General features: G+C 64.8%; 3 protein-coding genes across 4 annotated transcripts; 1 reads left to right on the forward strand and 2 right to left on the reverse strand.

Moving 5' to 3' along the window:
- Nucleotides 1–10,110: 10,110 nt before the first annotated feature.
- MRPS2 (mitochondrial ribosomal protein S2) lies at nt 10,111–12,896 on the reverse strand. Its single transcript, XM_046023849.1, has 4 exons — nt 12,749–12,896; nt 12,485–12,610; nt 11,810–11,939; nt 10,111–11,144 (listed from the first exon to the last, which is right to left on the reverse strand). Exons 1-4 carry the CDS (start codon nt 12,780–12,782, stop codon nt 10,559–10,561), a joined length of 876 nt encoding a protein of 291 aa, XP_045879805.1. The 5' UTR covers nt 12,783–12,896; the 3' UTR covers nt 10,111–10,558.
- A 249-nt stretch (nt 12,897–13,145) lies between these two features.
- Nucleotides 13,146–15,930, forward strand: PIERCE1 (piercer of microtubule wall 1). Of its 2 annotated transcripts, none has more exons than XM_046023850.1 (3): nt 13,146–13,520; nt 14,288–14,366; nt 15,522–15,930. In XM_046023850.1, exons 1-3 carry the CDS (start codon nt 13,279–13,281, stop codon nt 15,720–15,722), a joined length of 522 nt encoding a protein of 173 aa, XP_045879806.1. In that variant the 5' UTR covers nt 13,146–13,278; the 3' UTR covers nt 15,723–15,930. The 2 variants fall into 2 exon arrangements, with proteins under 2 accessions (XP_045879806.1, XP_045879807.1); XM_046023851.1 differs by having other exon boundaries at nt 13,146–13,487.
- Nucleotides 15,931–18,080: 2,150 nt separating this feature from the next.
- On the reverse strand, nt 18,081–23,264 carry PPP1R26 (protein phosphatase 1 regulatory subunit 26). The gene has a single exon (XM_046023561.1). The coding sequence runs from the start codon at nt 23,142–23,144 to the stop codon at nt 19,626–19,628; it is 3,519 nt and encodes a 1,172-aa protein (XP_045879517.1). The 5' UTR covers nt 23,145–23,264; the 3' UTR covers nt 18,081–19,625.
- Nucleotides 23,265–23,328: the final 64 nt, after the last annotated feature.

The raw sequence follows: 23,328 nt of genomic DNA on the forward strand, positions 1-23,328 counted from the left end.
GTTCACTCTTTGCATGGTGTCTCTTTTCCCATCATGTTGTTTTAACCTCCTTGTGACTTGAATCTGTAGCATTTCTCTTGTAGATCATGGAGCTGGATGGTAGTTTCCATCCAGTCTAACAGCATCTGCCTTTTGATTGAAGCATTTAACCTGTTTACATTTAGTGGAATGAATTAAAATTTTTTTTTGTTTTTGCTGCTAAAATAACTGGCAGTTTTATTTTATTTGAATTCAATTAATTAACTGATAGCGTGTTATTAGTTTCAGAGATAGAGTTCAGTGATTCATCAGTGGCGTGTAACACCCAGTGGCTGGGATTGTGTCTGCCCTCCCGCTATCTGTTTACTGTGTGTCTCCTGTCTTTTTAGTCTTCCATTCCTCTCTACTGTCTTCTTTTGTGTTAAATAGAGAGTTGGCTCGGTAATTTCTGCTTCCTCTCGACCCCCTCTGCTCTCGGACTGGGAGTGTTGCTATGCCGGAGGGTATTCTGCAGCCTGGATGCTCTGCTCTTTTCATTTTGTTCTGCTTTTCAGATCAGAGGGTTTCTCTATCGGTTTGCTCTGAATTTGCAGATTCCTTTCTCGGCCTCTCAGACGTCCTCTTGCTCTCTCCCAGTAAATCTTCCAAAGATGCTACAGTACATTTCAATGTCAAACTTCCCATTAGGTTCTTTTTGATAATTCCTGGGCCTTTATTTTCTTAATACATGAGTCCTTATCAACTTACTTTCCTTTAGTTCTTTAAACATGGTTTACATTAATTCTGTTTTTGTTTTGGATTCTGGCTTCCTGGTGATCAGAGAGAGCTTATGTAGATGTTGGGCTCAAACACCTTCAGGCAGGAAGGCATCTGTTACTCGCCAATGGATCTGGGTGTAGGTATGGGAGCACGTTCAAAGTGGTCACCATTTACCAAGCTGCGCTGGATGGACCTCTTTCCCAACCTTCCCGTGTCTCCTCTGCATGTGTGTGAGGCCTCACACTGAGCCAGGAGTATGCAGAGAGCTGGGGCCCTCTCTGGTCTTCCGTGAGGACGTGGCTCTGGGGCTCTGTCCGCCCTCAGGCAGCTGGAATATGGACCTCCCAGGAGAGCTGCCACTGAGATGCCTCCTGTTTCCAGGAATTCTTCACGATGTGGCCCAGGTCTCTGCAGCTGTGCAGATCGGGTTGGCGATCTCTGACAGTAGAGCCACGGTTGTTCAGGCCTGTCCCCCGGCCTAGTAGAGACATTAGACTGAGGGTTCAGGGGGACAGGAGCTGCCCCAGGCAAAAACACAGGATGGTCTCACTGACCCTCCAAGACCTGCAGATCCACTTCACTGACTGGTGGCACTCCGGTCTCTTCCTGAGACCTGGATGAAGAAGGGATGTGGGTAATTGGCCACGGGGCACGGGGAGGCCTGGTGAGGGCGGCCTTGGCGGGGGAGGGCCCTGAAGTGTCCCAGAAGAGGCAGGAGACAAGGAAGACGACGGGACAGAGCTTCCCAAGGGGGATGACGTAAGGCTCAGAGGACCTCCGAGGCCCTTGGGAAAACTCGGAGGCCCTGGGGACGGTGGCTGCGATGCTGTCCCTGGGGCTGCACAGTTGTGTCCCCAACCCCCAGCCAACACTGCCCGAGGCACTCTTTGTTGCATCGAGGAATTCAGGGCCGGTGGGCCAGGAGGACTCCCAGGGCGTCAAGTCGAGGATATCCTGACTCTGCCTCCCTTTTCAGGACTCGCTGTGTCTCGAGGCGGTGTGAAGCATCATTCGGTCCTTTCTTGGTGCAGCCGCCCCCCCCCTCCCCCGTGTTCCGGAGCAGATTGCTGGTGCCCATCCCACTGCTCAGCCTGAGGACTGTCCCCCGTCAGCTCCCACAGTGACCGGGAGTGCCATGGGGACAGGGACCACGTGGGTGGGGGTGCTCCCGGATGAAGCTCCAGTGCTCGGTTCCCATCTGGGGGCCCAGATCCTCTGCTGGATGAGGGAGGAGGGGAAGGAGTCAGGCTGGGGGAGAGGGAGGAAAGGAGGGAGGGAAAGAAAGAAGAGGAAGGTGCAGAGGGAGGGAAGGACGGAGGGAGGGAAGGACGGAGGGAGGGACGGAAGGCATGAGGGAGGGAGGCCGTGAAAGCACAGGAGTGCGGCCCATCCATCAGGAGTCCTTGGGTGGAGGGAGGTCCGAGGGCGTCCCAGCCCAGACCCTGGATGGTGGCTCAGGGCACATGCAACCAGCCTCCCCGTCCTGCCCTTCCTTCTCCTGGGCCCTGTGTCATCCTGGATCCCGTCCACCTCCTCCTCCAACCATTCTGAATGTTCCCAGGAGGAGGGGGACAGGGGGGCGTCTCAGGAGGGGCTTCCCGCATCCCGTGCCCCGGACGACACTGGGACAGGAGCCCCAGGACACTGTCTCCTGAGGACTGGGACCGAGCATGGCGTCCATCTCCTTGGGCACGAGCACTGTTCCATTCCCAGCTGTCCCCGCTGTCTCTCCCTGCTCTCTCCCTTCTGGCGAGAAAAACGGCGCCAGAGTTTCCGGGCTGAGTCCCAGGACGAGCACTGCTAGGTGCTGGGTGCCCCTGCGGCCTGGGATGGGCGCTGCCCACTGTTGTCCCAGACAGGGGTGCCCGTCCCCCTGCTCTCTGGGGGACCTTCACTGGACCTCCGTGTCCGCGCATTCTCCCTGGGGCTGCTGGTCCCCAGGCTAGACACCTGCCGGTCTAAGGGGGACCCGCGCTGCCTCCCCAGGGTTTGCTTGGCCAGAGGCCTTTCCCGGGAGCTCCCGCATTGCTGACGCAGGCTCCCCGCGTGCCTATCCGCCGCCCCCCCGACTTGCATGCTTTCGGTCTGTGTCGTTGGGGGCCCCGGTGACTTGAAGCCTGGTTGGGACCCGAGGTCGGGGAAAGCTTTCTCTGGCCTTGCATTGTGAGCGATGCGTTGGCCGTGTGTGGTGTGTCTCCCAGCTTCTGCCTCGCCCTGGTGTGTGTGCGGGCCCCGGGAGGAAGCAGCCGTGTGGTGTCGGGGGTCAGGCTGTGGCGTCCCAGCGGGAACAGGGGTCTCGGCCCCGACGTCGGGCCCCTTATCCACTCAAGGGGCCTCCATGATCCCGTCTCCTCTGGAGTCCATCCGGGGTTTCGGTATGGCAGAAGGGAAGTTCTATGTCCCGGACACCCAGGACAAAACCCAGTCCCCTTTGGAAAGAGGTGGGCAGACTCTAGGGCACCTCCGGGGTGATTCCCCTCCCAGAAGCATCCCGAAGTGGTGAAGGAAGGGAGAGAGAAAGCAGCTGAGGCGTGGCGAGGGGCCGGGCTGGGGGAGCCATGGGCAGGGAGGGCTTGGACTCAGGATCCCCTTTGGGGAAGGAGACGTTCCCCAGCGATGTTCTGGGCGGTGGGGGGAGGGCGCCGGGGATGGACTGAGTGCTCGGCACGAGATCCACGGAACACGATTCATTTTATGTACAAGAGGTCGTAGAGAGCGTAGAGGACGTGGACAGCGACGAGGACAGTGACACTGTAGCAGAGGGAAAGGACACAGGGGCAGGGGATGAAACACGGTGCCGGGGCGTCAGGGTCGGGGCATGGACCTGAGGGGAACCGTCCGGGGAGCTCTCCCCGCAGAGCGGGGGGCTGTCTAGGGGGCTCTGGGAGCCCCGCAGGGGCAGGTGAAGGGGCTGGGGTTGGGACAGGGGCCGGGCCAGGAGCACGGCCAGATGCAAGAGCGGGGACAGGGGCAGGAGCGGGAGCAAGGGGAGGGACAGGGGCAGCAGGAGCGGCCGGTGCAGGACACAGGGCTGGAGCTGGGTCAGGGCTGGGAACAGGAGTGCAGGCGGGGGCAGGGGAAGGGGCAGTGGCCCTGCGAGGGGCAAGGGAAGGGGCAGCGGTCCTTGATGGGGCGGGGGGAGGGGCAGGGGGAGGGGCTGGGGGAGGGGCTGGGGCTGGGGCAGGAACAGGGACCCAGGGAGCAACATGGGAAGGGGCGGTGGTCCTGGCAGGGGAAGGGGCAGGACATGGGTGTGGGGCAGGAATAGGGGCAGAGGCAGGCGAAGGGGTAGGGGTCCTGGTAGGAGCAAGGGAAGGGGCAGGAGGTGGGGCAGGGCAAGGGGCAAGGGCCGTGGCAGGCTCAGGGGAAGGTGCAGTGGTCCTGGACAGTGCAAGGGGAAGGGAAGGGACAGGATCCAGGGTAGGGACTGGGTCTGGGGCAGGAACAAGAGCACAGGCAGGGGCAGGGGCAGGGGCAATGGAAGGGGAAGGGACAGGATCAGGGACAGGAGCTGGGTCTGGGGCAAGAACAGGGGCACAGGCATGGGCAGGGGAAGGGGCAGTGGCCCTCGCAGGGGCAGGGGCAGTGGTAGGGGCTGGAGCTGGGTCAGGTGCCCTGGCGCTGGCTGGGGCAGGACCCAGGGCAGGAGCTGGGCCTGTGGCGGGAGGAGGGGCCCAGGCAGGGGCCGGGGAAGGGGCAGGATCTGGAGAGGAGCTGGAGCTGGAGCAGGAGCAGGGCCTGGGGCAGGAGCAGGCACCAGCTCTTCCTGGGCAGCGTCGGGCTCTCCGGGGCCCGGTTCCTGGTCACCTGCCGGCGGCTGGTCCCCGGCTGAGGTGGCGGCAGGCACCGTCCCCCAATGCCCAGCTCCTGCTGACGTCAGGGCCGGCCCGGACTCCTGGGATGGAGCAGCTGTGAGGAGAGAAGGTCACCCACGTGCCTGCCTCTGCGTGTGCCTTGGCGCAGATGGGACCCAGGCGGGGCCTCCCAGAGAAGCCGCAGCCGGGAAGGAAGCCTCAGCGGGACGGCTCCCCGGGAGCGGTGCAGCCGCGGGTGCTCTGAGCCCAGTCCTTGCTCCTGGCCCTGCAGCAGCCCTTGGGCTCGTCCCTGTGGGCCCAGCACCGACCCATCCCCACACTCCCCCAGGCACCCAGCCCGGCCTTCTCACCCTTGGGCTCGGCTTCCGCAGGTGGCCTGGGAGGTTCGGAAGCCTTTCCTGGGACTGCGGACTCCTGGGTCAGAGAGGAGGTTGTGTCCGCCTGCCTCATCTCCTCATCCGTGGCCTTCTGCAAAGACAGGGACCAGTCGCCGGCCTGGACGCATCCCAGTCCCGCCCGGCCGACCTCACTGTCCTCTTGCCCAGGCCCCCTGCTGCTCCCACATCAGACACGGACCTGTGTGTGCACGGCCCTGCCCCCGGCACCGGGCCCCACACCTGCAGGGCTCTCGGGATCCACCCTGGCCGGGAGCTCGCATCCCCCACGCCCCGTCCCACCCAGCTAGCCTTGACCTTGAACGGGACCTGCCCACTGGGCATCTGACCCCTCATCCACCTGCCGCTGCTCAGGAAGGCCCCAGCCCATGTGAGCCCTCCTTCCCTCCACGTGCGTGCACACTCACGCTCCCACGCACACGCACACTGGCACACAGTCGCACGTGCACATACACACACACGCAAACGCAGGGGTTGGGGGACCCGGGGCTGCGCCCGTCGATCAGAGTGTGTGGGGTTGGGTGGCCGGCTCTGGCCTCCCGGGGTCACCTTTCTCTGCTTTCGGCCGAATGGCCAGAGGCGTCGGGCAGCCCCGCCACGATATCCCGAGCGAGGGGAAGGGTCTGGCGGGCGCGCTGTCCTCTGCCTCCAGCGTCCCGCGTTGGGGAGGCAACACGCGAACATGGTGCTGGTTGGACGACGTCCGAAGCAACGAGCTGCGCAGGGCGGCGTCCCTGGAATGTGGGTGCCTGGCAACGCGGGTTCCAATTCCGTTGGGCTCTGGGGTCAGGGAAGTGAGGTCACCACTTCCTGGGGACCCCTTCCCCGACTTCCTCCTCCCAGCAGAGCCCCCGAGGGCCCCCTACCCCAGCTGCTCGGTGCTCACCCTCCACCCCATGCCCCATCCACACCGCGGCACCCACACAGCCCACCCACAGCCCCGCAAGGCCTGGTGCAACCATTGTCCTCGCTTTGAGGACAGAGTGCTGGCTTCGGTCCGGGTTCCTGCTTCTGCCCGGGACTGTGACCCCGGACAGACCCTGTATCTCCCAGGGCCTCCCCAGGCTCTCAATCTGTGCAGTGGGGTCTTCTGGTTTCTACTTCTCGGGACGCCATCCGGGGAAGGACTGTGCAGACGTTCCGTCCCTGCTGTCACAGGAGGCTGGTGCACACACTTGGCAATGCGAGGGGTGGCGGGGGCTGGGCGGGGCACGCAACACAGCTCAGAGGGGCCCGGGTCTGCTCTGGGGTCCAGGCAAAGCCACTCCCCTGCTGCCCGTGTCCCGGACCCTGTAGGAAGGCTGCCATTTACTTTCTGACCTTGTCCCCTGGTGTGTCTCTGTGTCTTTCCCGGGAGCAGAATTGGGAGCTCTTGGGGTGATGTGGCAAACCTGAGGCCTGCCTTGTCCCCGTTTCCCTCTCCTGTCCTGGTTGGCTCCCGGCTTGGCTCCCTCCTAAGGCCTCCTCACCCTGAGCAGAGCACAGAGTCTGGAACCCCTTCCAAATGGGGCCTCTGAGGCTGTAACTTCGAGGGCTGACCTTGGTTCCCAGACCAGTGGGCTAAGTGCTTTGCTATTTTCTAGAAGCCCACGTCCTCAGCCCCCCAAGCCCCCTGGCCGCCCTCTGGTCAGAAGCACGTTGAGGGAGTACCAAGCATTTTCCCAGGCCCGGCAGCGCGGTGGGTCCGGGAGTACCAAGCATTTTCCCAGGCCCGGCAGCGCGGTGGGTCCGGGAGTACCAAGCATTTTCCCAGGCCCGGCAGCCTGGTGGGTCCGGGAGTACCAAGCATTTTCCCAGGCCCGGCAGCGCGGTGGGTCCGGGAGTACCAAGCATTTTCCCAGGTCCGGCAGCGCGGTGGGTCCGGGAGTACCAAGCATTTTCCCAGGCCCGGGAGCGCGGTGGGTCCGGGAGTACCAAGCATTTTCCCAGGCCCGGCAGCGCGGTGGGTCCGGGATGAAGATCCAAAGCCAACAGGCTCTTCCACAAGCCCGTGGGTCCCGAGGGACACCCCGTCTCCTCAGCCCACTTGACAGATGAGCGAGCTGAATCCCTTTGGGGCTCGCCCCATCCGGACTGGGGGTGCCTCTTCCTACTTCCAGGTGCCCAGAATGGACACCAGGCCCCAGACCCTGTTCCCCCACCCCAGTGCCCTGGCAAAGACCCTGGGCCCCTGGGGAGCCCCTGACCATCAGCCTGGCCTGACTCTGCTCCCCATGCTATGGATCCAGGTTCTTGCAGGGGTTCTGATGCCCCTGCCCCCATGGCCCAGCTGTCTCTGACCTCTTCCTTCTTTCCCCCTCGTCACCCACCCCCCTCCAGGGTGTCCTCTACTTTTGACCCCCAGCTGGGCAGTCAGAGTGGGGTGTGTGTGTGTGTGTGTGTGTGTGTGTGTGTGTGTGTGTTTGCGCGTGCACAGGTGAACATGTCAGGGGATGCCCAAGGTCATGTCCCCACATGGGACAGGGTGGGGAGCTACCCCGAGGATCTGAGGGGCTCTCACCTCCAAAGGGACCCTCATGGGAGGGTTGGGGCTGGCCTAGGACTGGAGAGCTTCCCCACTCCTTGGACCCTGTACCCCTCATTTGTCCTGGGCCAGCCCCTGCCTCTCTAGACCCCAGGTTCCCAACTGTCCCTGAGGTTTTTGCATGGGAATGCTTGAACTTGGCCGCTCCTCCGGGGGTAGGTGGAGGACAGGTGCACCAGGCACACAGGCCTCCCTCCCGAGAGGGCCCGGTGTGCACAGGGGACCTGCCCACTGCACCTGTCCCATGACCCAGCCCCAGTTCCGCACCCGACCTGTCCTCCATGTTCCCTCCCCACCTGGGAGACAGGGGCTCTCCTCCGTCCCAGGGTCCTTCATCCTTCAGACAATGAGAGCACAGAGACCCCTATCCAGAGAAGGCCAGCTGTGCGTCCCACGGAGTGTCCTGTCCCCACCGCTGCTCTTTAGTCTAGGGTTCCCGGTGGACCCCCACCTGGAACCGAGGCCCGCGGGGCAGGGAGACTAGTCCGCCCTCTTCCCTGACTTAGGCAGGCTGTCTAGACGGGGCTTCCTGTCCATGTGCGGAGCGAACGAAGCCCCACAGCATCTACAGGTCTCTGAGTGGGTCCGGGGCCCCTCTGCCAGCCCCCAGGGACCCCTGCTCTGGCTACAGCCAGGATGGGACCCCCAGATGGAATGTGAAACCCCCTCACAGCGGGGAAAGCGGCTTTCGCCGAGACACAGGATACCGAGGCTTGGGGCAGAGAGCTTGTTCATGGTGGAGAGAAGCCCTCTCCACGGGCTGGCCACGGGGTCGGGAACCTGTCCCAGCAGGCCCGACAGCAACCCCATGTGTGGGGTCGGTCCTCGGGGCACACGGGGTCCACACGGGACACCCGAGGCTCAGAGAGGGGAAGTGCCCCGCCCGAGACACACAGCCTGCAGGTGAGGGGGAGCCGCTGTGCGGGGCGGGAGGCCCTGCTCACCTTTTGGGAGTAGCAGGTGCGGGAGCGGCGGCGGGGGTCGCTCCGGTGGGAGGTGCAGGTGCACCGGGAGAGGGCACAAGGACAGGGCGCCGCCCTGGCTCCACCGGCTTCCTCGGGGTGTCAGCACGGGCCGTCCGCATCTCCGGCTCCCGTCCATAGTCAGGACACACTCATTTTCACAACGGGGCTAAGCTTTGGACAAAGGCGGGACGGTCCCACGACAGAAATTGCACACATGTTCCCGTCCCATCCCGAGGGGCAACAGAGTACGAACGATGGCCGTGTCGTTTACACGTAGGTGAAGGACGACCGCGCACCTGCCGAGGCCGGGGTTGGAGCTGGGGCGGGGGGTGAGGGGAGCAGCCCAGACTCCTAGGGTTGACACTACGGCCACTTACGGGGCAAAGCCCTTGTGAACCCCCGGGTGGTGAGGCTCCTGGATGGCTTGGGGGCAGAAGCCCCTCCGGCCCTCCCCACGCCGGGTCCTGGAGACCCCAGTACCCACACTCCCCGTTCTTCCCGTCCCTCATTGGTAACACGGCACTCAACCGCACTGCGGTCACGAATCCACGAGCTTCGCTCTCCCAGGCCCTTGCTCTGGGGGCCTTCACCAGCACCAAGATCGCCGCTGCTCACGGCAGCGCCCTGCCAGGGCCCAGGGAGGTCCCGTCTAGGGGCAAGTCAGACACAGCCGCAGCCTGGGGGGTGGAGGCCCCCCTTTCTCTACTTACGGGGAGGCCCGTCCCCTGCCTCTCCCAGGCCTTGCACACACTCACCGACTCCTTCGGGCTCTCCTGGGGTTCCTTTCCAGGGTAGCCGGCTTGGAGGTCCCCTGCCACCAGGGTCACCCTTCTAGGTCAGTTTAGAAGTGGCCCAGGGGCCTCCCTGATCTTCCTAGGGTGGCCGCACTGTCTGTCCCAGAAGCCTGCTCCGCGCCTTTGCGTCCCCAACGCCCTGAAGGTGTCTCGCTCACTTGTGTCTCCCTGTCCCCGTAGGTCTTCACTCAGCAGGGGGTCCCCCGTCTGCCCCCTGTGCCCCCAGTGCTCCAGGAGCGGCGCACAGCGGTGACCAGTAACAACCGGCGTCACCCTGCTGGTGTCCACCAGCCTTCAGTGTGCGGCTTCCGGGACCCTCAGAGGACAGAGGAGGGCCGGGGCCAGGCCAGCCGTTAGCGTGCTCCCCTGGTGGTACGGGGTACGGGCCATCGCACCGACCGCAGCCCCTGAACCAGGACGGCACGGGGGCCGAGCCACGTCCCGTATGTGCTTCGCCTCCCGCTGTGTGGCTCACCGTCCTACCCAGATCTGAGCCGCTCGGGGCCAGCCCGGGACACCCCTCCTTCCACAGCCTGCTCCTGAAGCCTGGCATGGCTCTCTTCCCCTATGGGCTCGCGGGGGTCCTGCACAGGCCCCAGAACTGCCGTTCACAGGATGGTTTCACATCACGTTTGGGTTTCAAGGGGTTTGGGCTCTTTAGAACCAGTCTCTCGGGAGCTCGGAGGGACGGGGACCGAGCACCTCATTCCAGGAACGGCAGGTGGTGCAGCGAACACCCCAGACATCCCTGGGCGTCGCCAAGTGCCGAGCGGCCTGTACACACGAAGCTTGAGAGTCCCGTGGGCGTTGTGGGCCCTGCGGGGGGGGTCACAAATGCCACATCCAGAGCAAAAGCGTGGAAGCCACAGGCCGCAGAGGCACGTTTGTCCAAACATAAACTTTATTTCTGTGACTCTCTTGCCTGCTTGGCCTGGCCTGTCCCAGCCCAGAGGGGACCGTCTGGGGGTCTTGCCCTGAGGCCTCACATGACAAAGCAGCCCGGCCCTGGCATTCACTGGTGGGGAACGGAAAGCGAAGACGACCAAATTCAAGGTGCGAGCGAGGCTTTTCAGACTCCAGGACAAGCACGTTTCTTGACAGGTCCTCTTGGGACTGGTTGCCTGCTCTCTGGGTCTCCGCCGGGCCCCGCAGGTCTGGAGCGGGGCCCTGGGGTGGGGGCAGCTGCCAGGAACGGTCACCAACAGCAGGGACCCAAGCGATGCCTTGAGCCACAGGGAACCTGCTAGAGACCAGGGCCAGGGAAGGGGCTCCCAGCTCTCCCTCGGGTGAGGAGTGGGCGTGTGGAGGGACCCAGGCCCAGCCCGGCCTAGGCTCCCAGGGAAGGAGGGGCAGCCGGGCCCTGGCCCCCGGCCCTCTGCTCCACTGGGCCCTGCAGACGATACAGGGCCTCCATCTGCCTCCGCTTCTCCTTGGCCCGGAGGATTGTGGTCTGGAAGAGCCCGCAGAAGAGCCGGATGGCCGGGGGCGAGTCGTCGTTGCCGGGGACGGGGTAGGTGATGAGGCAGGGGTTACAGTTGGTGTCCACGATGCCCACCGTGGGGATGTGCATCTTGGCCGCGTCTCTCACAGCGACGTGCGGCTCAAAGACGTTGTTGAGCGTGTGCAGGAAGATGATGAGGTCCGGCAGGCGGACCCCGGGGCCCAGGAGGAGCGGGGCGTTGGTCAGCAGGCCGCCCTTGAAGTAGCGCGTGTGCGCGTACTCGCCGCAGTCCCGGGCCGTGGTCTCGATCAGGTGCGAGAACTGCCGGTTGCGGCCCACGAACAAGATGATGCCCTTGCGATAGGCCACGTGGGCCGTGAAGTTCAAGGCCAGCTGCAGGTGCACGGCCGTCTGCTCCAGGTCGATGATGTCCTGGCCGAGGCGGCTCCCAAAGATGTAGGGCTCCATAAACCTGCCGGAGACCCCACCCACGCAAGAGTGGGCAACGTGGGCACGGCCAACCCCGGCCAGCGGTCCCAGGGGCCCTCCGTGGCCAACCCTGGGGCCGCGAGGCCCGTGCCCTCCGGGGTCCGCTAACCCCGGAACTGGCACCATCTGCAAGCCCGCCACCTTGCCAGCGGTGCAGACCCCTGTCCAGGGTCAGCCGAGAGGCAGTGCGGGTGGGATGGGGGTTGCGTCCAGCTCCTCTGCCCCGGGGAACTGGGTCCCATCACCGTCCCCCAGATGTCTCCGAGCACCTCCCTCCCTGGCCTCCCCGAACCTCCAAAACATCCTCAACGCGTCCATTCCAGGGAGACTCCTCTCTGCAACCCTGGAGCCCCCGTCTCCTGCCCCTGCTCCCAGGAGCTGCCAGCAACGGGTCTGCCCCGCTAGGGCCGGGAGCCTCAGAGGTACGAAGTCTGGCACGGGGACCAGGGTGCAGTCCAAGGATGAGGGCCTGCTTCTCCCTGGGGCTCAGCGGCCCCATCAACGGGACGGCGCTCAGCCCGCTCCATGCCACCGGAACAGGGGCTGTGGACCCCAAGGATCCCGAGGCAGGAGGGCCTCCTGCTGGGCCGCTCACTGTCCTGCCCAGATCTGTGGGCTCCGCCATGCCCCGCCCGGGGCGTCTGCTACCTGTGCCGACAGCCTGCTTTGTGGCCCAGGTGCACGCGGGCGTCGAAGAGACTTCTCAGGGAAAACAGCTCCTTGACGTTGAAGAAGTCCGAGTGCTTGAGGGGCTCACTGAGGATCCTGTCGCTGACATCTGGGGTGGGGGGGGAGAGGATGCCATGGCCTTTGCTCCCCCAGCTCCCAGCGGCCGAGGGGAGCAACACGAGGGTGGGGAGGGGCAGTGAAGCCGGGCAGATGGGTCCTCTCCCGGAGACCCGCCTGGAGTCAGGGGCCGACCCCGCTTTGCTCCTGGGGAATCCCCGTCCCGTCTTCACGCAGAAAGGAGGGGCCGGCTGGTTTCCGAGGCCCTTCCGGCTCCCCCAGCCGCCAGCGGACGGTCCCCCCATCAGGAGTCAGGGAGGACTCAGCGGTCACCTCCCAAGGAGCCAAGCCACGTGGTAACGTCTCCCTCCTCCTGCCCACCCCAGGGGCGCCACCCAGCAGGGTGCGGGGGGCAGGGCAGCGCCGCTTCGGTGCGGGTGACCCCGCGCGGACCACGCGGGGCTGCCGGGCCGAGAGCGGGAGGCCGGCCGCCCCTTCCTCAGGCCCGCACCCTCCCGGGGCGTCAGGACGAAAGCCGGGCCCGGGCCTCCGCTGGCGGACGGGCTCAGCCCGAGCTCGGGGAGGGGCCGGCATTACCGTTGCTGTCCTCGGGCGCGCTGACGGCCGAGGTCGCGGCGCTCGCCAGGGTCCTGCCGCCCGGCCGGGGTGGCCCCGGGGTCGCGCTCGGCAGCAGGCGGGGTCGCAGCGGCCGGGACCGGACACCTGGGGAGAGAGCGGGCTGGAGGCGCGCCGGCCGGGGTCCCCGCGGGTCCCGCCGCCCCCCTGCTGCGGGGACGCCCGCGCCGCCCCGGGACCCCGCCCGGCCTCCCGCCCGCGCCCGCCGGGCCCGCGCGCACTCACCCGCGCCGAGCAGCCGGGGCACGGCGGGCGCCATGGCGCGGAGGGCAGGACGGGCCGGGACGCGCCTCCGCCGCCGCCGCCGCTCCCCGGCTGCTCCGCGCAGCGCCGCCTGCCGTCCCGGAGGAGCCCCTGCAGCTGGGCCGCGCGCCGGCCCCCGCGCCCTCCGCACCGCCGGACACTCCGGCGCGGCCGGCCGCTGCCCCAGGGAGCGTCGCCTGGGACGGGGCGCGCCCGGAGTCCGCACGAAGACTCGGGGCCGGGGACACGACGTCCGGGCCCGCGGCGCCCAGGCGCGCAGTGAGCGGCCGCGCGGAGCCGGCGCTGGGCCTTTCGCGGGTGAAGCGCGAGGCCCGGGGCCCCCCTGCAGGGAGGGGACGGCAGGGAACGCGGGCGTCGCCCCCAGCCCCCACCGCCTGCCGGCGCGGCGCCTTTAAGGCCGGGCCGCCGGGGTCACGTGGCCCGCCGTCGCCTGGCAACGGGACGCCGCAGCGCTTCCCGCGGTCTCCAGCCGCAGGCGCGAGCGCAGGCGCATGGCCCAGGCGAACCCGCGAGCGTGCGCGGCGGCGGCGGAGCCCCCGGCCCCGGCCCCCGCGGTCTCCCCGGCCCCCGCGGTCTCCGCGGCCCCCCTGGCCCCGGTCCCCGCGGTCTCCCCGGCCCCCGCGGCCCCCCCGGCCCCGGCCCCCGCGCCCCCGCAGAGGACCAGCGACTGCTACCGCGTGGACGAGGACCTGCCGGCCAGGTTCAACAACCCGGCGTGGTTTCGGGGCTACGGGTGAGGACGGGGTCCCGTCAGGGGCCGCCTGACCTCGCAGGGGCTCGGGCGGAGGCTCCGCTCGCCAGGCCGGGACGCGGGCGTCCCCAGGTCCCCAGCCTGTCCTGGAGCCCAGGTCAAAGGGGGGTCAGCTGTTAGCACCCGGTGAGCGAGCAAGTGCCCGAAGCTGCGGGCGCCCCAGCGGGGTCGGGGTGGGGGCTCCCGAGGGCAAGGGTGGCCAGGAAGCCCCGCCCCCCGCGACTGGGCCCAGCCCGCGCTTTCGTGCGGGGATAAGCCTCTGCGGAACGGGAAAGGGCGACCCCCGCTGTCCCCGGCAGACCTCAGGCCGCACAGCGGTGAACCCGTCACCGCACCAGCCCTGCCCTCCCGCACCCGGGCCCCTCCGCATCCTTGTTTTCCGAGAGAGGCCTCTGGGGCGCGGAGGGACAGCTTCTCGCCCCAGGTCCGGTGGCCTAAGGCAGAGCTGACCTGGGACTCACAGCTCCTCCGTTAAACTGTCGGCATGAGAGACCGAGGGCGAGTTTCCCCCAGACGCTCAGAGGTGGAGGGTCGGGGGCTGCGCTTTCCTTTCGGGAGGTCTTTGGGGCTTTGCGCCCCTTGGGGAAGACCTGGGGTGGCATGGAGCAGGGGAGGCTGAGCCGAGCCGCGCGTTCGCCCATGTGCACAGCCGCAGGGCCTCCCTGTGGCCTTCCCAGCAGAGCTCTGGCAACCAGACGTTCTAAGGCTGCCGTCTGGGCGTCCTTAGAGTAACTGGTCTCTCCCGGCAGGACCAAGAAGGCGGTCTCGGTGTACAGGACCAGTAACGACACCTACGGGAGCAGAGCCCCCACTGTGCACGAGATGCCCGTACGTGGGAAGCCTGTGGGTCGCGGAGCCTGTCTGGGAGCAGGCTGACTCCCTCCCCACCCCGGATTTCTGGGGAGGGCAACGCACCATGGAGTGGTGGGGAGGGGCCCCAAGTCCCAGCATCCCAAAGCAGGAGGGGGCACATCCAATCCTTTCCAAACAGGGCAGGGAGAAATAAGTGAGCAAGCAACTCCCACAGTGAAAGCTTTTAAGGATCAAAAAGGTGTGTGCGGACTGGTCAAGCCGTCCCAGGAGACTGGCCCCGGTCACACGCGGACTGGTCAAGCCGTCCCAGGAGACTGGCCCCGGTCACACGCGGACTGGTCAAGCCGTCCCAGGAGACTGGCCCCGGTCACACTCAGGCACCACGACCTCTGGCACCTTAGGGCAGTGAGTTCTGAGGCCAAGAAGAGAACAGCTGCTTTCTTTCTGGAATAATATTTGATCTTAATTAACCTGTGACCTTAAGAGGCAGTACTGGCCCATATCCCTGGTTGTACAAGCCCAAGGCACACGGGTGGACGCGGGGACCTGTGCACCTTTGCAGACTCCCCACCCCCTTTTTTGAGGTCGACTTCACAGTCTGGAGGTCTAGAACCCCTTTCTAAAATCCTCCTGATGCCCCTCCTGGGCCAGGTGGAGGGCCAGCGGACGGGCATAGGCATCCCCTGGATACCCAGGACAGCAGCGACTCCCATTTTGGGGCCTCACTCCACAAGGGCAGTGCCTCCCCACGCCCCTGGGCTGGTGGGGTAGGGGCATCAGAGGCGTTTTAAAGCCCTAAAGGGATTCGACCCTGCAGTCAGGGTTGAGACTCAGGGATGGCTCTTACAGAAGAGAACACGGAAGTTCAGAGAGGTCCAGTCACTTCTCCGGTTGGTAGGAGCAGGACCCCGGGGGTCACGTGGGGCAGGCCATCCTTCTGTCCACCCAGGGAGAACACAAGCAGAGTCAGTGATTATTCCCAGACCTCGGGTATAAACCAGGATGGTCCGGGGCGAACTAGGCCACCCCCCAACCCTGGCGTCTCTGCTTCCTAGGAATAGAGACAACATTTTCTTGCAGATTCTTACTTTTTTCCAGAGATGCCTGTTGGCTGACTGCTCAGGGGCGCTCTAACACCCCATTAATCCGAGTGTCCCTTTTCACTTCCAGAAAGTATTTTATCCAAATTCGAATAAATTTTCCAGACAACTTGCAGCTGGTGGAATGTTCCGGAACAATACCTTCAACGTCTACATGGAGAAGAGCATTGTGACGGGTCCCGACAACTACATCACCCCCTACGACCGGTTCAATTTCCACCCCAGTTACAACGTCAGCCAGCCGTCCATCTGCGACTGGCCGGCCTCCTGACCCCGGCGGCGGTCTGAGGGGTCAGCCCTGCTCTCTCACCATCTGCCCAGCTGTAGAAGGACAGACTTCCCTGCTTTCCCTGAAAACGGTTTTTAGATTAGAAAAACACGCAGACGGGGCTGTCAGGCCGTGTGTGCCCTGTTTGATGTCTAAGATGGAAAGGATGCTAACGGCTTGACTCGTCATTAAAAATGTTGCCACAGCCCGAGTTCCTGACTCACCGGTGATCTGGGGCGGGACCGTCGGCGTCCTGGGCCCTGCGTCGTGGCCTGAAGCCGGGAATGCCTGGGTAGCCCCCCCCGTGTCTTTCCTGGGAGCCGTTTGATACTCGTGACAAACGATGGAGGGCTTTCGGTTCCGAGGCTCCCTGGCAGAAATCCGCAGCAGCTCTGGGAGGCCACAGTGGGAGGGTCGGGTGCCCCGCTTGAGGGCCTGGGGCGAGGACAGGGACTGCGTGGGGAAGACCCACAGGAGCACCGTCACTGTCCCTGACCCGGGCTGGCCAGCTTGGAGTCCCGGCGAACGCCCCGCAGCCACCGAGGGGCAGGCCTGGGAGGCCGGATCTGTGGAGGCGGTGGTGGGTACGTGGGACTTCTCTCTGGGGGTTTGCTCGCAGTTTTCAGTACAAAGTGAAAAACCAGCGGGCAGGGAATGACACACTTCCCTCTGTAGTTCCTGATCCACGTTCGCTAGCATGCAGGGAGCGGGTTCTCCAGGAGGAGAGTTTTTCTGGGCTGGTGTCTTTTTCGGACGCCAGTCCCCACCTTCCTGAGAGCAGGGTGTGTTCGTCCTGGGAAGCCTGGGAAGCATGGGCTCCTGGCGATGTCATTGTTCCCTACCACGGGTGACAACCCATCCACGGAAATTTTAGTCCCATGAAAGTGGGGAGAGATTAAACCTCGTGCCTGCTGATTTTTTCATTAAAACCTTTTTTTTTATTAATACGCAAAGCTAAACATTTTGGCAATACTCTTCATGTCCAATTTGGGATGGAAATGGTTTCCACAGGAAATCAAACACTCTTTTTTTAAAAAACATTTTATCTATTTTTTTGACAGAGACACAGCGAGAGAGGGAACACAAGCAGGGGGAGTGGGAGAGGGAGAAGCAGGCTTCCCGCCGAGCAGGGAGCCCGATGCAGGACTCGATCCCAGCACCCCTGCTATGGAGGTAAAGCCCAATTCTCCTGGCGCGGCCAGGAGAGGTGGTCTTCACCCCTGAGGAGGCCTGGCCGTGTGGGGCCGATTCTTCCCACCTCGAGATGAAACCCCAGAGACAGGGCTTCTGAAGACCTCACTGACTGGTCCAGCGACTCAGGACGCTGGACGCGTGTTCACACGGATGCTATAGACTTGTCCCCAGCGGCTTCCCGCCCTACAGTTAAAGTCACTCGGAATAAACGGTTTCAGATAGGAAATTTGTCAACACCGGGGAGCACCACTCTGTTGAGAGCACGGAGAAGCTGAAGCCCCAGGGATCCTGCAAATAAACTGGTCCCCGCTCCTGGTCGGCCTCGCCCAGAGCAGCCGCGGCTGTGGTCTGCAGACGTCGACGGTGGGGCCCTTCGGCACGCCCTTCAATTCATTTGGAGGGACGGGGATCGAGGTGCAGTGACTTTCCTGTCTTTACAGGGGCACGAACGGGGCCAGCAGCTTAAACGCCTGGCTCCCCAGTGCAGGTGTGTCTCCGCTTGGGAAAACCTGCTGTCAGATTGGGCGCCTTGTCTGTGGAAGACCCTCCCCCTGCGGGGGCCGGCACGCGGGCATCCCACCCTAACCGCCAGGGCCCCCTCCCCTCCCGCCTCCACGCCACCTGTGCCCATTCTTTCTGGAAAGATGCAGTGAGTCCCAGGATGCCCTATGGGAAAATCAGGCTTTTCCCCTTCTTTGCATTGAATGAAGGAACCTGTAGCCCGGGACTCACAGACGACTCCTTCCCAGCGACGGGAGGGGGTGGCTTCCTAGGGATCAGTTTGACTTGGTAACGCCTCAGCCCTCCGACTGCGCGGGAGGCCGAGCCGCTGGGGTCGCGAGCTGTAGCTCCCCGGACTGCTAGTTCACTCTCCCCCGCGCAGCCCTCCTTCCAGACAGGCTGCAGGGGCACCTCCGGGCTGGCCCCAGCATGCGCCACGGGGGATCTGGGGTGGAGGCGCAGAAGGAGGAGGGTGCCGGGGGTCCCGGGGATGGGCCCGCAGTGCCCAGGAACTACGTAGCATGGGGGTCGGCCCCGTGGGGGTCCCAGAAACCCGGGAGGCAGGAAGGAGGCAACTGCAAAGGGGGCCGGTTCTGGGGGAGGCCCAGCAGGGGCGAGGGGCCCCCTTGACATCACCCCACAAAGGCCAGTCCAGGGAAGACAAGCTTCGAAAGCCGATTCGTGAGCAGTGTTTATTAGCGTTTTAAAAACCCGGTTCTTATGTACAAAACAAGCTGATTTTTGTTTTCAGGTGTGAAGAGCACTCTTTAAAAATTAAATTTAAAGCTTGGATTACACGAATTGAACCGTTTCCCCCTGGAAGCACCTGAGTGAGAACCGGACGGGCGCTGGCAAAGGCGCCCGCGTGCGTCCCGGGCAGGCTGCGGCGCGGGTGCGGGGGTGCCGTGCGGCTAAACCCCGGGAAATTCACTCGCGTGTTCAACGCCGGCTAAACCGAGCTGCAAAGGTTGACTTTGCTCCGAGTCCATCACAGCCAAACGGCAGTGGAGAGCCGTGAAGACCGGGGTCACTGCTGGAATCTGCCAGACGGCCGCACGGCACCGCCGTGACCACTGAGCGCCCGCCCCGTGGGTTGCCTCTGAGCAGAAGGCACGGGGAGCCCTGCTCCTCTCCACCCGCAAGACGCCGCAGCTCGGCTCTAACACACCGCGAGGCCGGGCGCCCCGCCCGTGACCACGCACCGCGCAGGGCCAGGCCCTGGTCGTCCCCCCCGCCCCCCCCCCCCCCCCCCCGGGGAAGGCAGGCCCTGGGGAAGCCACCAGGTGTGTCTGCTGGGTGGTGTGACTCCACCTTGATGAGGCCCCGGTCCCGGGAGGGTGCAGGGCCTTGTGCCAGGTGCTTGCAGCATTGGGCACCAGAACCGGCCAAGTGGCTCGAGCCTTGTGTGTTCCAGCGCCCAGGCCAAGAGGAGGACATTGAGAACACACGTCGTCTGTTACCCTTCGGATCTGTGACTAAGACTGGAGAACAGTGGCTCCCACAGAAAAGAGCTTTATTGAGCTGCTGGAATCACGCAGGGATCGCACAGGGCTGGGCCTGAAACACCACGGGCTCAGGTGTGGACCGCGTGGGCCACTGAGGCCTCACGTGGCATTTCCATGTGCAACAGGGGACGGCCAGTCGTGCGCTCCCTGGCCTTTGTGCTCGGAGATGTTTCCAATCGAGGCCACAAGTGTAGAGTGCAGAGGCCTCACTCTGGCCTCGTGGGCCCAGGGGCCTTTATATGACAAATGCTGTCGGGCAGCTTCCCAGCGGAGACTTCTGCGGGCGCCTTTGTGACTCTCAGGGCGGGCCGGTGGCGACTGCTACCTTCCCGGGCGCAGCCAGCCCTTCCCAGCCGCACCTGCCCTGAACTATCAGAGTCAGGCCACGTCACCCCTGGCTACGATGGTCCCACGCTCGCCCGGACGCCACGGAAAGCTGCGGCGAGGCCCGCCCTACAAAATCGAACAATGGTTATTTTCCAAAAATATTTTTTACAGCACTTTAAATAATTTACAAAAAAGCTACAAAAATCATATATTCCAGGACACATCCGTTAAATAACACCATCGCTCCCAGTGGACGGGGTATGTACAGCGCGGCGCAGAGCGGCCTCTGGGTTCCGTCCGGGGGTGGGGACTGTCACACACACGCACGGGCACAAGCGGGTCTGTCTGCTTCCCAGGAAGATGGAGCCTGCGAGTGGCCTCACGGCTGGAGGGCTTTGCCCTTGGCCCCCGGGCCGCCGCCCTCCTCCACGGAGGTGTCACTGAGCTCGCTGGAGTCACTCCCCAAGGCCTCCTGGACCTCGCTGTCACCACCGATGGCCCCCCGCCTGCACCTCAGGTCTAGAACGTCCTCCTCGGAGCCCGAGTTCCTCCTGGCGTGCAGACCGCACGCCGCCTGGGACTTCCGGCCGGGCCAGTGTCCCCCCTCTTTCTTCGTGAGCAGGGGCGCGCTTCCAAACACGGGGCTGTGGCCGGCCCGGGTCTCTCTGAAGGCCGAGAAGGACGGGCCCTGCCGGGGCAGACCAAGGGCCGGGCTGAAGACGCCGGCCTGCGTGCCGCCCCAGGAGATGCTCTTTCCAAAGTGGAACAGCTGTGTGGACAGCAGTGAGGAGAAGCCCGTGAAGGGCAGGCCTTTCTTGGGGTCCTGGCCCTCCGGCCCCTGCTCTCTCTGGCCCCCGAGGCCCCCTCTCCACATGACCTCTCTGCCTTCTGGGCTCAGCGCCCACGTGCTCTGCAGCCGACTCTGGTGGGCGAAGTTGGCCCACGGGAGGGCGAGGCTGGCCCGCGGGCTCCCCAGCCCATGCGCTCCCGGTTTCCGAGTCCGTGGGCTCTGGCCCTGGGTCGTCACAGCAAAGGCCACACCGGGGCTTTCTGCCCGGGTGCCCGCTTCAGCTCGAGCAGGCAGTGAGCCGAGAGCACGTTCCCTGGCATGCTCGGTCCCTCTCGGGCTCTGATCTTTGTGGGTGCAAACCAGTCGCTGACCAGCAGCCGACCCTTTGGCAGACAGGGCCCTCGCCGTGCTGGTGTGCCTGGCCATGGCTCTGGGGAGGCAGGCCTGCTCTGTACGGGGACCGCTCCTCCCGCCTGGAAGGAAGGCTCTCCCCGTACCCCCTGGGCCTCCGGACTGTTGAGGGCCGCCCCTGCCCCGCTGGCTCCGCGTGCACACACCGGGATGAGGAGCCAGGGCGGGCGCCGGCCCCTTCCGGCACGGCAGCTCTGGCCTGGGCATGCTCCCCGTCCTTGGGGCAGCTGGACCCCCTCCCGGGGCTTCTGAGCCGCTCCCGGACTCCTTGGCCTTTTCGGCCAAGAACTTCCTGATCTCCAGCTCGATGCTGTCGTCACTGTCCACGGAGCTGCTGTCCTCGGGCGGAGGCTGGGGGCCAGGGGCTGCGCCTTGAGGTTCGCAGGTGGCGGCTTCACGGAAGAACAGATTCCCTTCAGACGCTCTCCTCCGGAGCGCGAGGGCCGGGGGCACGTCGCCGGGGCCCGCGCTGTCCGCCCCGGTTCTCTCCGGGTCTCTGCAGGAGACGCTCAGTGCCTTTTCCCCCAGGTTCTCCCTGCTGCCTTTTTTGGGCTTCGAGGGGCAGCTTTTCAACAGATGGGGGCTTCTGTCCGTCCAGTCTCTCCGGAAGCCACCGAGTTTGTGCAAGAACTGGGGCTCGGTGGTGCTGAACCTGACCTTCTTCTTGCGTGTGGCCCTGGGGTCCCTCCACCTCTTCTTGAGCCTCCGCCTGGACCGCAGGAGGTCCTTGATGGCCGAGTCCAGGTCCTCGTCACTGTCCAGAGAACTGCTCTTGTCGTCAGAGCTGCCCCGCTCACCAGTGCTCTGCGCTGGGGCTGGGTTCCCGTGGCCGGGCCACATGCTGCCCCCGGCGTCAGGGCCACTGTGCCGGTCGCCCAGCTCATGTGGCCTGCAGGGGAGGGGCTGGCCCTTGGTCTGGCCTTCTGCCCTGGGGGCCTGGCCGGGCTGTGCGCTCGCTGGGCTGTGGTCAGGATCCCGGGCGCCCTCTGGCGCCGTCTCTCTTGCTTTCTTGGGTGTGGACAGTGTCCCGGCATGGCTGCCTCCTCTGCACTTCCTTTTGCAGCTCAGCGACAGGCCCAGCGTTTTAGAGCTGGGGATCCTAGGGCCTGGGGGCGGTGCTGGGCTCGAGGTGGTCTGTGGGCAGCTCTCCGTCCGGGCCAGCCAAGCTCCTGACTGTGCCTTCAGAGCCAGGAACGTCCGGATCTCCTGCTCGATGCTGTCACTGCTGTCCGCAGAGCTGCTGTCCCCGTCACAGCGGGAAGGCACGGTCAGGGGGCCGGAGACTGGGCTGGCGGGCAGGGGTCTCTCGCTGCCCCCCGCGGGGGCCGGCAGGATGGTTTTGGAAATGTCCAAGATTGCTTCGGCGCACATCAGCTCAGCGGACGTGTCTGCCCGGCATGGCGGCTGTTCCGTAAGCTCGTTTTCAGCAGCCCTGGGATCTCTGGGTGGCTTGGAGAGGTGGGCAGGGTCAGGGCCACCTGGGCTGAGGTCCACGGTGGGCTTCTTCCTGCCTGGTGCTTTCCTGCGGGTTCCAGGCAAGGCACCTTTTGTGGTACGGCCTGTGCTGCGCGTGGGAGGGTCCGGCTCCCTCCCGTCCCCAACCAGCGTTCCCTGCGGCGGGTCTCCGCCCGCCTCCTTCCTCTTCTCCAGCTGGTACAGCTGGATGGCCTCCTCGATGCCGTCATCGCTGCTAGAGCCAGACGCCTTGGACACCAGGGCTGCGCTCCGGGCTTGCCGGGCCCTCCGCCCAGGGCCAGTGCTCCTCCTGACCGCGCCTTTATTCTGGGCTGCTTCTGCAGGGCGGGGGCCCGCGCTCTCTGGCTCGGCAGTGGCCTTGGACCTGAGGCCCCGGGGCCGAGCGCTCACCTTGGCGGGCCTGGGAGGTTTCCGGAAGAGAAAGTCCTTGCAGACCCCCATCACCTCCTGCCGATGTGTCTTGACCGTCGGCTCTCTGCCGGGTCTAAACGCGGATCTGACCGCATTATCGCTGGGGTCTGGTTTTGTGTCCACAGAAACATCACACCTTGGGGTCTCGTGTTGCCTTTTCTCGTGCAGAAACTGTTCGATCTCTGCCTGGATGCTCTGCTCGAAGGAGTCGTCGCTGCTAACACTAACCGGGGAGGCGGAGCCCCGGTCTTGGCCGGCGGCCGCGCGGCTGCCAGCAGGGCCTCCTGGGCTGGGTGCCAACTTTGGGGGACACGGGGCAATCAGGCTGCTACTCAGAGGAACTTCTGGTTTGGACCGCCTGCCCCCCTCCGTGGCCCCGGGCGGTGGGGCGGCCCCGCTCTTGGCCTTCAGGTACTCCTGGATCGCTTCCTCAATGTCCCGGTCCACGGAGTCGTCGCTGTCCGAATCCAGCACCAAGGGGCCAAAGTCTCCGGCTTCCTCCTCCCTCGAAGGGACAAAATCAGTGCCGAGACCACAGGCAGCAAATGCGGGGGTGGCGGCCAGCCTGGCGTCCTGGCCTCTCTCTGCCCTCTGGCTCCTGTGCACGGCAAGCTCATCGCTCATGCCCAGAGCAGCCTGGTCGCCCTGGAGCGTGCTGATGACCATTTGCACTTGGGCACTCACCGAAGCTCTTGAGACACCCTCCTTCGGCTCCGAGAAGCACCCAGGAAACCTACAGCTTCCCGGTGTGCCGAAGGCCTCCCATTTGGACTGGAGAGCGACCACAGGAGGGGCATTCATGAGAAACATTCTAGCAGACGGGGAGGGGCGTGCGGCGTGGTGGGTCTCTATTTTTCTGCCCCTTTCACATTCTGGACGGAAAGAGAGGACACGGGTAGGATGCCATTCTGCTGGGCCACGTGGCCACGGGGGAACCGCCCACCGGGCCAGAGTCCAGAGGGCCGCGTCAGAGGCGGACGCCAGGTGAGCTGGG

The sequence above is a fragment of the Meles meles genome, chromosome 11 (assembly GCF_922984935.1).
Source record: "Meles meles chromosome 11, mMelMel3.1 paternal haplotype, whole genome shotgun sequence".
NCBI classification, from domain to species: Eukaryota; Metazoa; Chordata; class Mammalia; order Carnivora; family Mustelidae; genus Meles; species Meles meles.

Coding starts and splice junctions, on each gene's coding strand:
- MRPS2 (XM_046023849.1), bottom strand. CDS start 12,782: ATGGCGCCCGCCGTGCCCCGGCTGCTCGGCGCGG. Junction 12,611..12,748: donor GCCCCGGCTGCTCGGCGCGG/GTGAGTGCGCGC, acceptor CTCTCTCCCCAG/GTGTCCGGTCCCGGCCGCTG. Junction 11,940..12,484: donor CGCGCCCGAGGACAGCAACG/GTAATGCCGGCC, acceptor CCCCCACCCCAG/ATGTCAGCGACAGGATCCTC.
- PIERCE1 (XM_046023850.1), top strand. CDS start 13,279: ATGGCCCAGGCGAACCCGCGAGCGTGCGCGGCGGCGGCGGAGCCCCCG. Junction 13,521..14,287: donor GCGTGGTTTCGGGGCTACGG/GTGAGGACGGGG, acceptor CTCTCCCGGCAG/GACCAAGAAGGCGGTCTCGG. Junction 14,367..15,521: donor CCACTGTGCACGAGATGCCC/GTACGTGGGAAG, acceptor TTTCACTTCCAG/AAAGTATTTTATCCAAATTC.
- PPP1R26 (XM_046023561.1), bottom strand. CDS start 23,144: ATGTTTCTCATGAATGCCCCTCCTGTGGTCGCTCTCCAGTCCAAATGG.